The 13,860-nt window shown below is 37.2% G+C and overlaps 1 protein-coding gene and 2 pseudogenes across 1 annotated transcript; 2 read left to right on the plus strand and 1 right to left on the minus strand.

Annotated features, from left to right (window-relative positions):
* Positions 1-1,635: 1,635 nt before the first annotated feature.
* On the plus strand, positions 1,636-1,801 carry LOC120858993 (annotated as a pseudogene).
* A 5,970-nt stretch (positions 1,802-7,771) lies between these two features.
* On the plus strand, positions 7,772-8,727 carry LOC120857365 (olfactory receptor 6C1-like). Its single transcript, XM_040232811.1, has one exon. The coding sequence runs from the start codon at positions 7,789-7,791 to the stop codon at positions 8,725-8,727; it is 939 nt and encodes a 312-aa protein (XP_040088745.1). The 5' UTR covers positions 7,772-7,788.
* Positions 8,728-12,608: 3,881 nt separating this feature from the next.
* LOC120857366 lies at positions 12,609-13,519 on the minus strand (annotated as a pseudogene).
* Between the last annotated feature and the right edge of the window lie 341 nt (positions 13,520-13,860).

Here is a 13,860-nt window from a genome sequence, read left to right on the forward strand (position 1 = left end):
TAATAAATGTGTGACTGAGCCTGTGATAAAATGCTTAAAAACAGTTCCATGAGATCAATGATTATAATAATGTAACTCTAGATATGGGAAGAGGCAACAAGAGGGAATATTTTCCTGGACCAAGATGATAGTAAGACAGGTATGGTCCAGAGACTTTTGCTGCTCACAAGACCTGGTCCAATAACAGCACACTGAGTGGCCTATCAATAGAATCTTCCCTGGACCTGGAATGAGCCTTCCCAGCACTGCGGGGCACAATGGGCATGAAACGCACCCAAAGCATGGTCAAATATGTGGATGGTCAAATATGTGGATGGTGAAATATGTGTACCCTGCTGACTGGGAGTTGGCACTTGCCAGCTACCTCTACAAAGATTACATCATGACCACTGCAAGCTGCTGACCTTCAACACCCCTTGAAAGGAGCTCAGTATGGAGATCAGAAACAAGGCACTCTGTGCTCTGGGAAAAGCCCAGAAGAACTGGCCTTCATATAGTCAGAGGCTTTCAGGTAAAGATTTTACAAGCCCAAATTCTTGCATCTTCTTGTACCTAGAAAAACACTAATGTCACGAACCAATGTCTGGCCCTGGTTCTCCTGGCTAGCCCCTGAGCAACTTTTCTACTTCTTTTAATCTTTGGGCCATGTACCTTTAAATTTTTTGTTAAGTTTGTTTCTTCTAGAATACAATAAATCTCCAAGTGGTAGTACAAGAATATCCTCTGACCAACCCAAAGACAATGCTGAAACAAATCACCTTATCATTCCATGGACTCTCATCTCCCTCCATAAATGCACTCTGACAAAGAAGCAGGCAAAGGGAACCCAGAGCCCCATGACACCCCTGTACAGCCTGAAGAAGCCAGACTGGTCATCACTCCTCTTCTCCTGAGACTTGGTTCCCAAATGCTTAAGAAGGGAAATAGGTAGATAATAAGACATGAACAGGCATCAACAGGGCCCAAAGAATTGGCCCTAAAAATAAAGGAAGGGAGGAATGTGGTGACCCAAGGACTAAAAAGCAGATAAAACCAATGAGGGTCTTGTAATGCAGGAAGGGAAAAACCAGACACATATGGTTCTTCCCTCCCCCATGTCATAACTATTAACAGATTTCAGGTCCTCCTGAGCATTATAACCTGTCTCCCCTCCTACCCCACATAAGGAAGGTATTTGCCTTACTCATCCCCACCCAGTATAGGTGCCTCATCCAATCAGCAAATGACCCGCAAGACACCTATCTCATTTTTGTACTCGTACCCTGGGTATAAAAGTGTCTAAGGACTGTTCAACGTCGGTTCTCCCTTGAGCTGGCCCACTGTTCTAACAGCGTCTCCCATTCTTTTCTTTTTTAAATGTATTTATTCTTTTATTGAAGGGTAATTGCTTTACAGAATTTTGCTATTTTCTGTCAAAGCTCAACATGAATCAGCCATAGGTATACATATATCCCCTCCCTTTTGCATTCCCTCCTAACTCCATCCCAGTACCACCCCTTTTGATGCAGAGCCCCTGATCCATACAGCAAATTCCCCTTGGCTATATATTTTACATATGGTAATGTAAGTTTCCATGTTACTCTTTCCATACATCTCACCCTCTCCTCCCCTCTCCCCATGTGCCTAAGTAAGTCTATTGCTTCTCAGGCTTTTGGCTAAGATCAAATGTAGTATCTCTTCTTATCAGCATCTCTCACTCTAATAAACTTTATTTCCCTCTCATTCTATATGTCTGGAAATTCTTTTCCAACGTGTGCATGGACCACCACAAATATCTTCTATATTTGTGTTTGGAGATTCCTTGGTAGGATGCTTAAAGTTTGGGTCATATCTATTTTGATTCTGTAGTGTCCCTAGTGCTTCTATATTATCCAAAGATAGAAGAATCTCAATAAATGTTTGTTGAATGAATAACAGTGATTGAGTCAATAGATGAGGTTTATTTAATTTTCTGTCCTTTCTAAAATTAGATTAAAAGGAATCTGAGTTGTAAATTCTTGTAAAATTCCTAGATTTATGCTTTCAGTAATTACTGGAACACTGACAACCTGTTTTCAATCAGATGAAAACAGGATCTCTGAGATCCTTCTCAACAATTAGTACCATTATTATGGAAAAATAACCTGAAAAATTTTTTGGAAGAGTTTGAACTCTTTAAAGTGTATTTAAGCCAAAATTTATCATAAATTTCATTGGAATTCACTGAGTATGATATTTTGTCTCATTCTTGTTTTTATTGTGCTCTATTTGATTTAAAATTTTTTATATTTAATAGCACAGAGTGCAACTTTATAGACACATTTTATCACATAAGAAAGGAAAATATAACATTTACTCATAAGACTCATTCATCACAGTATTTTAGTCAGCAAGGGAAAAGGTCTATTCTTCAGAGAAATGGTGATTTAGGATATTCAAGAAATCCCTTCCAAAATCCTGTACATTTAGATTTTTTCACATAGATAGTAAGCAAAATAATCCATATGCTTCTGCCCTAGTTCTCATGCTTTTCTATCTGTTTGGATATTATCTGCCAAGTTTTCTGTTTCAGTAGGGGTATATATGTTGATAACATGTTTATAATCCTTAGTGTATTTTCCTCTTGGCCCTGTTGTCACATTTGATTCACTGGACTATTTCCCATGAGCCTTGGCCATATGGTGGATAAAGCAACATTTGCCTCATGCAGGTTAAAATTCATATAGAAATCACATCCAGAAAGGACCACAGTAACTCCATATCTTGCTTCCCTTCACTGTGTTTGCTCCAATGGCTTCCATGTAAAATGTATCAAGGAAATTTATCTATAGAAATAAGGTAATTCCAAATCTGTTGAGATAGAGTATTCTCAGAAATGCTCGATATCTTATCCTAAAATTGAAACAGTTACCAAGTTTTTAAAATAGCTTCAGTCACCTGAAGTGATGCATTTGTACAAAACGAGGTAAGACTGAAAAGTAAAAGCCAATGACAACTTTTTCTTAGCATTGATTTATACATTCTTAGCTTAACTTTTCATTACATTCAGGTGAATAATTTGGAATTGCCTTTCCTTTCTGTAAATATCAAGGGTTATGAAGATTGAGCACATTAATACTTTCTGTTTGTCTTACTAATTATTTATTCATTGTTAGAAAATTACTCTTTGAGTTTGGTCCTCCTCATTGAATATATGTTTGATAAATAAAACATGCTTCAGTTCAAGCAGAAAGAATTTAGAATACCAATTTGACCTTTTACTAGCTATATGATTTTAATATTTAGCCTCTCATTGTTAGCTTATTCAAACATTACACAAAACTATTGTAATGAGTCTGTTAGATAACTACATAAATCTTAGCATTGTCTCTCAAATGAGTTTCCTCAAAAATGGTTATTTTTTTTTATTTTGGTTTCATCTTCCTCAAAGGTAATAATTGATTTTATTTTTAGGAATAATAATAAAAATAGCATTTACTCTGGCAATACATGCTTTAAAGTTTTTATATAATTTCACTTTTCTTTTAATTAAATTAGCCTTCATAATAATTCCATGAAATATTATAGTCATGTTCATAGTGGAAAAGAAACCTATAACTCAGAGAGTTGTAGTTTTAATCATTTCTCTTGGAATGCAAAACCCTAATAGTCTCACACATTATTAACCAAAATTAAGTCCTGATGCCATATTTTTATAAGAATTTATTTCCTTTTTAAGTTAAAAATTATCTTCAGACATAGCTAATAGTTAAAACTGAGACAATTAGGAGAGAAGCAACATTTCTAGGAAAATATACAGATTTTGAGAGTGACTTAGGTCTTTACAGTTTTTCCTCCATTATTCCTAGTCATACTATTGGTGCTTTGATTTGATTTCCCTTTTCTGTTAAGAAAGAAATAAGGATTTTTTTTTTCCTGAAAAAATTAGAGGACTGAGAGAAACAGGATTCTGAACTAACTGTAGGACTAGTCAAAGGCAGTCATAAAGTAATAGTCTGAAAATAATCCAAATTGACTCTTATGAGTTTTTTTTTTTTTCCCCCCATACAGTCATGATGATGTTCTTCCATGGTGTTAGATGTCAGCAAACACAGTCAGGGGTGGAACGAATCATTCTAGAAAAAGATTAGGGTTGTTTTAAAACCAAGCTATTACCCAAGATATCAAATTTAATAAATATTCTGTTCTCTTCTGTGACAAATTATTCTAGCTTATAAACCTAAGAAAAAGATCCTCAAGTGAAAGGAAAAGATAAGGAAGTGGAATACTGTGTAGTACGCAAAGGGTGCAAACTGCCTTGAGGATATATGTGTTCATAGAATTACTTACGATTTCCTTAGGAGTCTTAAAGTTATGAAGAGAAAATTCAGTGCACATAGAGAATGTGAGAAGCTAATTTGTTTCCAATTATATTGTGGAATTTAAAGAGCTTCCCACTCGTGTCTCACAATTTATATAAAATAAGGAATGCAATCTTTAATAGACATTTAAATATTGTCAGTTTTTAAAATTGATGAATTTGGGGAATGCTAGTGGTCTTTTCTCAAAGAAGCCATGCTTACAATTTATTATGGAATAGCATATACGTCCTGAAAATCACTTCCAGTTATCTTATTTAACACAATGGCCAGCATTTGTTTATCACATAGGTTAATTTTCACTTTCAATGAGCCACATGCCTGTTGTGACAATGAGATCCAAGACGCTGCTGCTAAGTCACTTCAGTCATGTATTGACTCTTTGAGACCCTATGGACGGTAGCCTGCCAGGCTCCTTTGTACATGGGAATTCTCCAGGCTGAATACCGGGGTGTGTTGCCATGCCCTTCTCCAGGGGATCTTCCCAACCTAGAGATGGAACCCACATCTCTTATGTCTCCTGAATTGGCAGGCATGTACTTTACCACCAATGCCACCTGGGAAGCCCTTATCCAAGACAGGAGAATTCATTTAATAGAAAGGGACAGAAAGGAATATGTAACTTGTTATCCTAAGATCCATGGGACTAAGGGGGAAAAAAGCATGAATGAGTAGTAAGGAAAAAAACTCTGAAATGATGTCTTATAAATGTGGATATATTCTTCATTACTTTACCAAAAGCATCCCAGGAATGGTTAACACCTCACATTCCAGAAATGGTTTATAGATCAGAGTCATCAGTTCAGTTCAGTTCAGTCGCTCAGTCATGTCTGACTCTTATACAGTTGTTAATTATAGATGATTTTTGTTAACTGAGAACAATGACTTTTATATTTGTAAATATGTATCTAATTCTGGGTTGCCTGAATTTATTGAGGGAGCTCAGCTTCTTTTTAACATAAATGCCTTATTATTACTGTTAATTGGAATGACAAAATAAAGGTTTTCATTGCTATTTCATGTTTATACTAATACAGTGACAAAATAGAGATTCTATTAAGGGAATATTAATGTAGATGCTTCCCAGGTGGTACAGTTGGTAAATAATCTGTTTGCCAATGCAAGATTTGCAAGAGACTTGGGTCCAATACTTGGATGGGGAAGATCCCCTGAAGTAGAACATGGCACTCCCATCCCATTGCTCTTGCCTGGAAAATTCTATGGACAGAGGAGCCTGGTGGGCTACAGTCAAAGGGGCTGCAAAGTATTGGACACGGCTAGAAACAGAAATGGAGAGAATACTAGTAACATTTAGATGGCAGAAATTTTGAAGAAAAAATATTCTCTGGAAGGTAATGTTTGTTTTCAGATATTTATACACTTTGGTTGAGAGCTTAGCTGAAGAGCCAATGGAGCGAAGATACCATCTGTGGGATTATGACTGAACACCTCTAAGTCAGAATACTGCCCATGCAGAATGACACAGCAGCATCACAGGAGCCTTGATTGGCCTGGGATAGCTGGTCCCCCAACATCCCTGCTGGCAGGCCTCCACTGGGGTCCCTAAGGGAGCGCCACCCTGTGCTTTGGGACCAGGGTCAGGTGCAAAGAGCCCTTCTTCCTGGGACACTGGGTGCAGCCAGAAAGATAGTCACCCCTTCACCCATCATGGCATCCCAATATGTAGGGAACCTGGTGCTAAACCATTCATAGACGACCTAATTCTGGTCTGTCTAGTTAAGGCTATGGTTTTTCCAGTAGTCATATATGGATGTCAGAGTTGGACTGTGAAGAAAGCTGAGCACCAAAGAATTGATGCTTTTGAACTGTGGTGTTGGAGAAGATTCTTGAGAGTACCTTGGACTGCAAGGAGATCCAACCAGTCCATTCTAAAGGAGATCAGCCCTGGGTGTTCTTTGGAAGGAATGATGCTAAAGCTGAAACTCCAGTACTTTGGCCACTTCATGCGAAGGGTTGACTCATTGGAAAAGACTCTGATGCTGGGAGGGATTAGGGGCAGGAGGAGAAAGGGACGACCGAGGATGAGATGGCTGGATGGCATCCCTGACTCGATGGATGTGAGTTTGAGTGAACTCCAGGAGTGGTGATGGACAGGGAGGCCTGGCTTGCTGCAATTCATGGGGTTGCAAAGATTCGGACGTGACTGAGCGACTGAACTTAACTGAACTGACTGTTGTAGCAGAGCAGCTCCGTTTCTGCTATCTACTGAAAGCTTCAATAATTTGGCCAGTTGATGCCAACAGCTGACTCATTGGAAAGGAGTATGATCCTGGGAAAGATTGAGGGCAGAAGGAGAAGAGGACGTCAGAGGCATGACATCACCATGACATGATGGCATGGATGGCATCACCAATGCAATAGACACGAACTTGAGCAAACTCTGGGAGATGGTGAGGGACAGGGAAGCCTGGCGTGCTGCAGTCCATGGGGTCACAACGAATCGGACACAGCTTGGCGAATGAACAACACAGTTTGGTTTCCTTAACTCATAACATAGATCCAATCTACTAAACGTTCACTCTGCCTCCTCTCTTCACTAATATCTGAGAAGACTGCTGAAGCAAATCCATTATCTGGATTCCATTATTCCATTATCTGGGGCCTCAGAAGAGAAGTATGAGGTTGGGAGGTTAATCTGAGTCTGAGTGGAAACTTAGAAATCTGTCATTGTTAAAGATTTCATTCCAATGACTTATTTTGGAGACATATCCACTGGGTGACTTTTTCCTGACACCTTTAGATTTTCTATATTACAGTAAAGAATAACAGTTCAAGGAACCAGCTGACACAAACTAGGATAGGGTGATTTTATGGGGCTTGAAAAAAGACAAAGTCTTTCCCAACAGGAGGGAACCCTCTAAGAGTGGGGGGTGGGGCATTTTACAAGTCAACAGGTAGCATTTATTTTACTATATTTCCTAAGTTTCAGAAAGATCTAGGTTATAATCCCTGCTTTTTCAATTCAGGTATGTGATTTGGATAAGATTTTTAAAAATTGTTTCTACTCTGATTTCAACCTGTAAAACAGGGATTTTATAAAGATATTCTATGTGAAACACACATACTGGCATATGGTAAAAGCTTACTTTAGACTGTTCTATACATCGGTGTCTCTTTTGCTGTCTCTATGGGGAGAGAGGTGGGTGGGGTGTTCAGGATAGGCAATATGTGTACACCCGTAGCAGATCTATGTTAATGTATGGCAAAACCAATACAATGTAAAGTAAAATTAAATTAAATTAAATTTTAAAAAAACTTACTTTAAAGTAAGTTACCTATTTTTATTAACTTGTTTTTAAAAATCTCCTGAATTATGTTAGCATGGCATAGTAAGTTTACTTTCAGAGACAAATCTGTGTTATACATGGATAATCCCCTTTTTCTGTCTTCCCTTTCTGTTTTCTCCTGAATGTTACTTAAAAGAAGAAAAATGAGAAACTATACAAAAATAACAGAATTTATCCTCCTGGGACTCTCAGATGACCCACAACTTCAGGTTGTGACCTTTGTCTTTCTGCTCATCACCTACATGCTCAGCATCACTGGGAACCTGACCATTATCACACTGACCCTGCTGGATGTCCACCTCCAGACCCCCATGTATTTCTTCCTCAGGAGTTTCTCCATATTGGAAGTTTCATTCACAACTGTCACTATTCCCAAATTCTTGGCCACCATTATTACGGGAGATAAAAGCATCTCTTTTAATGATTGTATGACTCAGTTATTTTTTTTCATTTTCTTGGGAGTTACGGAGTTTTACCTTCTGGTTGCCATGTCCTATGACCGCTACATTGCCATCTGCAAACCGCTGCATTACATGACCATCATGAATCACAGAGTCTGCACGCTGCTTGTCTTGGCCTCTTGGCTGACGTCATTCTTAATTATATTTCCATTACTCATGTTCTTCCTACAGCTTGATTACTGTAAGTCCAATGTTATCAACCATTTTACTTGTGATTATTTCCCTTTATTATACCTTTCTTGTTCAGACACCAAATTCCTAGAGATACTGGGGTTTTCCTGTGCTGTGTTTATTCTATTGTTCACTTTAGCATTAATAATTCTGTCCTACACATATGTCATCAGAACAATTTTGAGGATCCCTTCTATCACTCAGAGGACAAAGGCCTTTTCCACGTGTTCGTCCCACATGATTGTCATCTCCATCTCTTATGGCAGCTGCATTTTCATGTATGTGAATCCATCTGCAAAAGACAGGGTCTCTTTGAGCAAGGGAGTAGCTGTGCTAAATACCTCAGTAGCACCCATGCTGAATCCCTTTATCTACACTCTTAGGAATCAGCAAGTTAAGAGAGCTTTCATGGACATGGCAAGGAAGACTATGTTTTTCTCAAGGAAATGAAAATATAAAAATCCTGTTTCGTGAATCAGAGGCATATGAACGAAGAACAATTAAATTAAAATCCAGGTTTTTCAAAATTTATTAATATCCACACAGCCTCCCTAAATTCATCATTTATATGTTAATTGTCAGCTGTTTACTAAGGATATTTGCATATGTGTATTTTATTTTTGTCATTTAAATTCGAACACTTCATATATGTACATATATATACATATACCTTTTTGTCCATTCAGATTGCAAACCTTCTCTCATGCACTTTTCTTCTGGTGAAATTTCAAAATGCAAGACAGATAGCATTTAGTGATTTCACCAGAATTACTCTTTTCAGTAATTGAGTAAATATTGTATCATGTTTAACTTTATTTTTTATTACCACACAAGGACAATAAACAAAATCTGACAGTCTCATTAGAATTTTGCATATACTCTCCTTTCCATACTGTGGCCAACTTAGTAACTAGGTGAAAAAGAGTACTACTTAAAAGAACAATGTAATTACATTTTATTGGGAAATCAAATAACTTTCTCATTACTGAGTTTAACATTTTCTGTGCTGTGTAATTTATCAACTCAAAGACTATTATAATGAAGAAAACTATGAAAGCTGTTAGGGAAAACTATGAAATAGCCTCCACTTCTTAGGGAACTCCAAAATTAACACATGTATCATAACAATTCTTTTCAAATGCCTGAAGAAATTATCAATTTAAAAAATACACAACATGAGAGTGGCACATTAAATTTTATTTGGGGCAATATGAGGATTGCAATCTGGGAGACAGACCTCAGATATCTGTGAGAACCAGATCTAAAGAGGTATAGGGGAAGGACAGTATATATGTGATTTGGTAAAAGCGGAGTACATGTATTCAAGCACATTTTTTTTTGTAGAAAGTTTCTGCTTGTCTCATGAAACGTCTGCTAGTTATGAGAAACAGTTGTCTCCATGAAGAATTTTAGTGTTTTTCTGATATGAGGAGAATTAAGAATTGGGCTCATAAAATCAGCTCCTGAGACTATTTAACTATCTGAAGACCTGTCCTGCCAGCTTTCCCAGAACACATACTGTCTCACTCTCGCTCTCCACACTGAACTCCTTCAGGCCGTGTTGAACATCAGCAGCTGCACAGCACATAATTTAATCCTTGTAGAGGCAGATGGCAAGCACTCATGGCAAGTGCCAATTTGTAGCTGACAAAATAAATATTACTGGATACCAAATATGACTACATTTACTGTGGTCAGTTGTATATTTAAATAAAAGCTTGATGTTAAGCTGATCTTTTCATAATCAGTAGCTAAGGGAGAAAGCAATGGCACCCCACTCCAGTACTCTTGCCTGGAAAATCCCATGGACGGAGGAGCCTGGTAGGCTGCAATCCATGGGGTCGCTAAGAGTCGGACACGACTGAGTGACTTCACTTTCACGCATTGGAGAAGGAAATGGCAACCCACTCCAGTGTTCTTCCCTGGGGAATCCCAGGGACGGGGGAGCCTGATGGGCTGCTGTCTATGGGGTCGCACTTAGTCGGACACGACTGAAGTGATGCAGCGGCCGCAGCAGCAGCAGCAGCAGCAGCTAAGGGGTATTATAACTTTCTCATATTTGTGACTATTCTGAGATAATAGATTGTACATACAATTCATTTAATTGCCTCTTTAAGTGATATGCCTACTCAATAGGAGTAAAGAAGGTAACAAGAACAAAGTTTTACCATAAATAAACTTGAGGGTTTTTGTTAAAAATGCTTATTTTAAGCATTATCATATTGTAAAATGTACTGATTAGAATTTATATGAATAATCATGCAAGATCATGCAATTCTGGCCCTGAACACTTTTTTCTTTTCTGTTTTCCATGAATTCAAAAATTTATATAATGATGAAAGGTACTCAAACTCATCCCTCATTTTTAAACCATTATTATACAAAGACTGTAACTATAACTCACAGGCACGTTTTTCCTGATATTCACATACTATCCTCAATTGAGAGTCTTAGATCCATCATTTGATGAAACACAGGAAAAACAAGTTATAAAAAAATACTGAGATTTCCACTTTGCAGGAAAGTCATGCCATTACTTTTTCCTTCCCTCATGCTGAAACATTTATAATTTCTAAGATTGAATGGAAGCATGTGAAAATACTGAAGTTTAGACTTGATTGAGGATTGTGAGTTCTTATTCACTCAATAAAAATATACCATAAACAATAGATAGGTTAGTTCTGGGAATTAAAAGAACTGTAAAAATGTTACAAACTACATGAAGGAGTCTACACTGATATTGTCAGATAATGCAGCTCTCTACATCATTCTATACAAACTCTTCAGTGGTTAGTTTAAATATTTGCTATCAGTATAATTATTTCGACTATCAATAGCAGGGGTCAACACAGACTTTTTCTGTAAAAGGGTAATATATTAATAATTTAGAATTTGCAGGCATAGTGTCCTTGATGCAATTACTCAGTTCTTCCTGTCTTTATTTTGGATGCAGCTATGAACAACACATAAATAAAAGGGCTCAGTAGTGTTCAATAAAACTTTTAATAAAAATAGGTGGTGGGCCAAATTTTCCCAGTGGGCTATGGATCGTCCACCGACCTCCTGTCTTAAAATTTTCCTAAAGATTGACCCATATATTATTTCTTATTTAAAATAAGGTAGTATGGCTAATAGGTCCATCTAGTCAAAGCTATGTTTTTGCCAGTAGTCATGTATGGACTATAAAGAAAGCTGAGTGCTGAAGAGTTGATGCTTTTGAACTGTTGTGTTGGAGAATATTCTTGAGAGTTCCTTGGACAGCAAAGAGATCCAAACAGTCCATCCTAAAGGAAATCAGTCCTGAATCTTCATTGGAAGGACTGATGTTGAAGCTGAAGCGCCAATACTTTGGCCACCTGATGTGAAGAACGGACTCATTTGAAGAAACTCTGATGCTCAGAAAGAAGGAAGGTGGGAGAAGAAGGGGACGACAGAAGATGCGATGGTTGGATGGCATCACTGACTCATAGGACATGAGTTTGAGTAAACTCTGGGAGTTGGTGATGGATAGGGAGGCCTGGCGTGCTGCAGTCCATGGTGTTGCAAAGAGTCAGACATGACTGAGTGAACTGTTTATGACTAAAATGAGGAAATTCTTAACAGAGGTAAGATTTTAAAATTTAATTCCAACATATTTCACATGCATATGAATGATGATAATCTTATAAGATATTTCCAGAGGAAAAGATAAAGTAATATTTCTGAAGAGAATAACAATTACAGGTACCTCAGAATGTTGTTGGCAGGATTCAGTGAGCCAATAGGAAGAAATTGCTTTCTTCTAGAAAATAATTCTCTAGAATAAGTTTGAAATATAGTAATTGTTAAACATAATTATCTCTGCCCTCTTCTTTCTTGCCCTTCTCTTCATTATTATCAAAATTATTAATTGTAGTATAAAGATTTTGAATATGTATGTTTATAATCTTTCAAAATATTTAAATAAATATTTATATTTAATTTACAACCTGCAAGTGTTTGTGGTTATTTGATTTCATGAAAATGCCAATAGAATCAAAATTTTCTAATACTATCCATTTTTGTTATCTTGTATGAGTGAAAATTTCAGAAATCCACATTATTCCTGAGATTCTTTTTCTTAAACAAAATGGCTTACATTGTAACATTTCATACTTCATCAAATACATACGCATAAAAAACAATTTACAGAAAATTCTAAAGCAATATTCAGCTTTATCCAATTTACTTGGTTCAATGTGTGGGGAAGTTTAGAACAGGAATGAATAAAAAGGAACCATATAACTGTAGTGAAATAGTTTTGAGAGAATATGAATGAAGAAATCATTGACCAGAACTTTTATTTTTCAATGCTACAGATACTTGCATTTACTTGAGGAAAAGATAACCTTTTGGATGATATCTTAAAGGCTTGCTTCACTTGCTGGTTAGGAGCAACAGAAGTATTCAGAATTGCTACTCCTTTCATCAAGGATGCCTCTTCTTTTGCTGATGGGTTGGCATACATGAATATGCAACTTCCATAAGAGATGGAAATGGAAATGATGTGAGAGGAGCATGTAGAAAATGCCTTTTTTCTCTGACTGTCAGAAGGTAGTCTCAGAATTGTCTTGATGATGAACATATAGGATAGAATTATTAATGCCAAAGTAAAAAGCAGAATCTCTATTGCAGAGTAAAAACTTCTAGGAGCCACGTGTCTGAGCAGGATAGTTGCAAGAGGGGGAAATAATCACAAGTAAAGTGATCAATGATATTGGAACCACAGTAATCTAACTGGAGAAAAAGAATAACAGGTGGGAAGATGTTTAAGAACCCTGCCAGCCAAGCACAAAAGACAAGCAATACGCAGACTCTGTTGTTCATGATGGTTGTGTAATGCAGGGGTTTGCAGATAGCTACATAGCGATCATAGGACATGGCAGTTAGAAGATAAAACTCAGTGATACCCAAGAAAATGAAGAAAAACAGCTGAGCAACAATCATTGTATGAAATCGTTTTGTCCCTGGTGATAATTGTGCCCAGAAATCTAGGAATACAGACAGTTGTAAAGGAAATTTCTAATATAGAGAAGTTCCTGAGGAAAAAATACATAGGTGTCTATAGATGGGGGTCCACCAAGGTGAGAATGATGATGGTTAAATTTCCAGTGACACTTAATATATATGTGATGATTAAAAAGAGAAAGGTCACAACCTGAAGCTCTGGGTCATCTGATAGGCCCAGAAGAATGACTTCTGTGGGTCTTGTGTGGTTTTTCATTTCTGATTCTTTTCTCCCTCATTAGAACAGAAAATGTATGCTCTCCTTATAGGACATAAAAAAAAAAATGTTAAAAGATATTTGAGGATAGAATACAAAAGTTTTAAAGCTTCCATCATGAAGATAGTGTTTGAAATTTAAAATCTCTGTTCCCATACAGTAACTTTCTCCAGTTTCCATTCAACCTTTCATTCAAATAATGAATATTAGTCACTCAGTCACTCAAGTCGCTCAGTCGTGTCTGACTCTTTGTGACCCCATGGACTGTAGCCTACCAAGCTCCTTTGTCCATGGGATTTTCTGGGAGTGGATTGCCATTTCCTTCTCCAGGGGATCTTCCC

This window comes from Oryx dammah, unplaced genomic scaffold, assembly GCF_014754425.2.
Source record: "Oryx dammah isolate SB20612 unplaced genomic scaffold, SCBI_Odam_1.1 HiC_scaffold_29, whole genome shotgun sequence".
Taxonomy (NCBI): Eukaryota; Metazoa; Chordata; class Mammalia; order Artiodactyla; family Bovidae; genus Oryx; species Oryx dammah.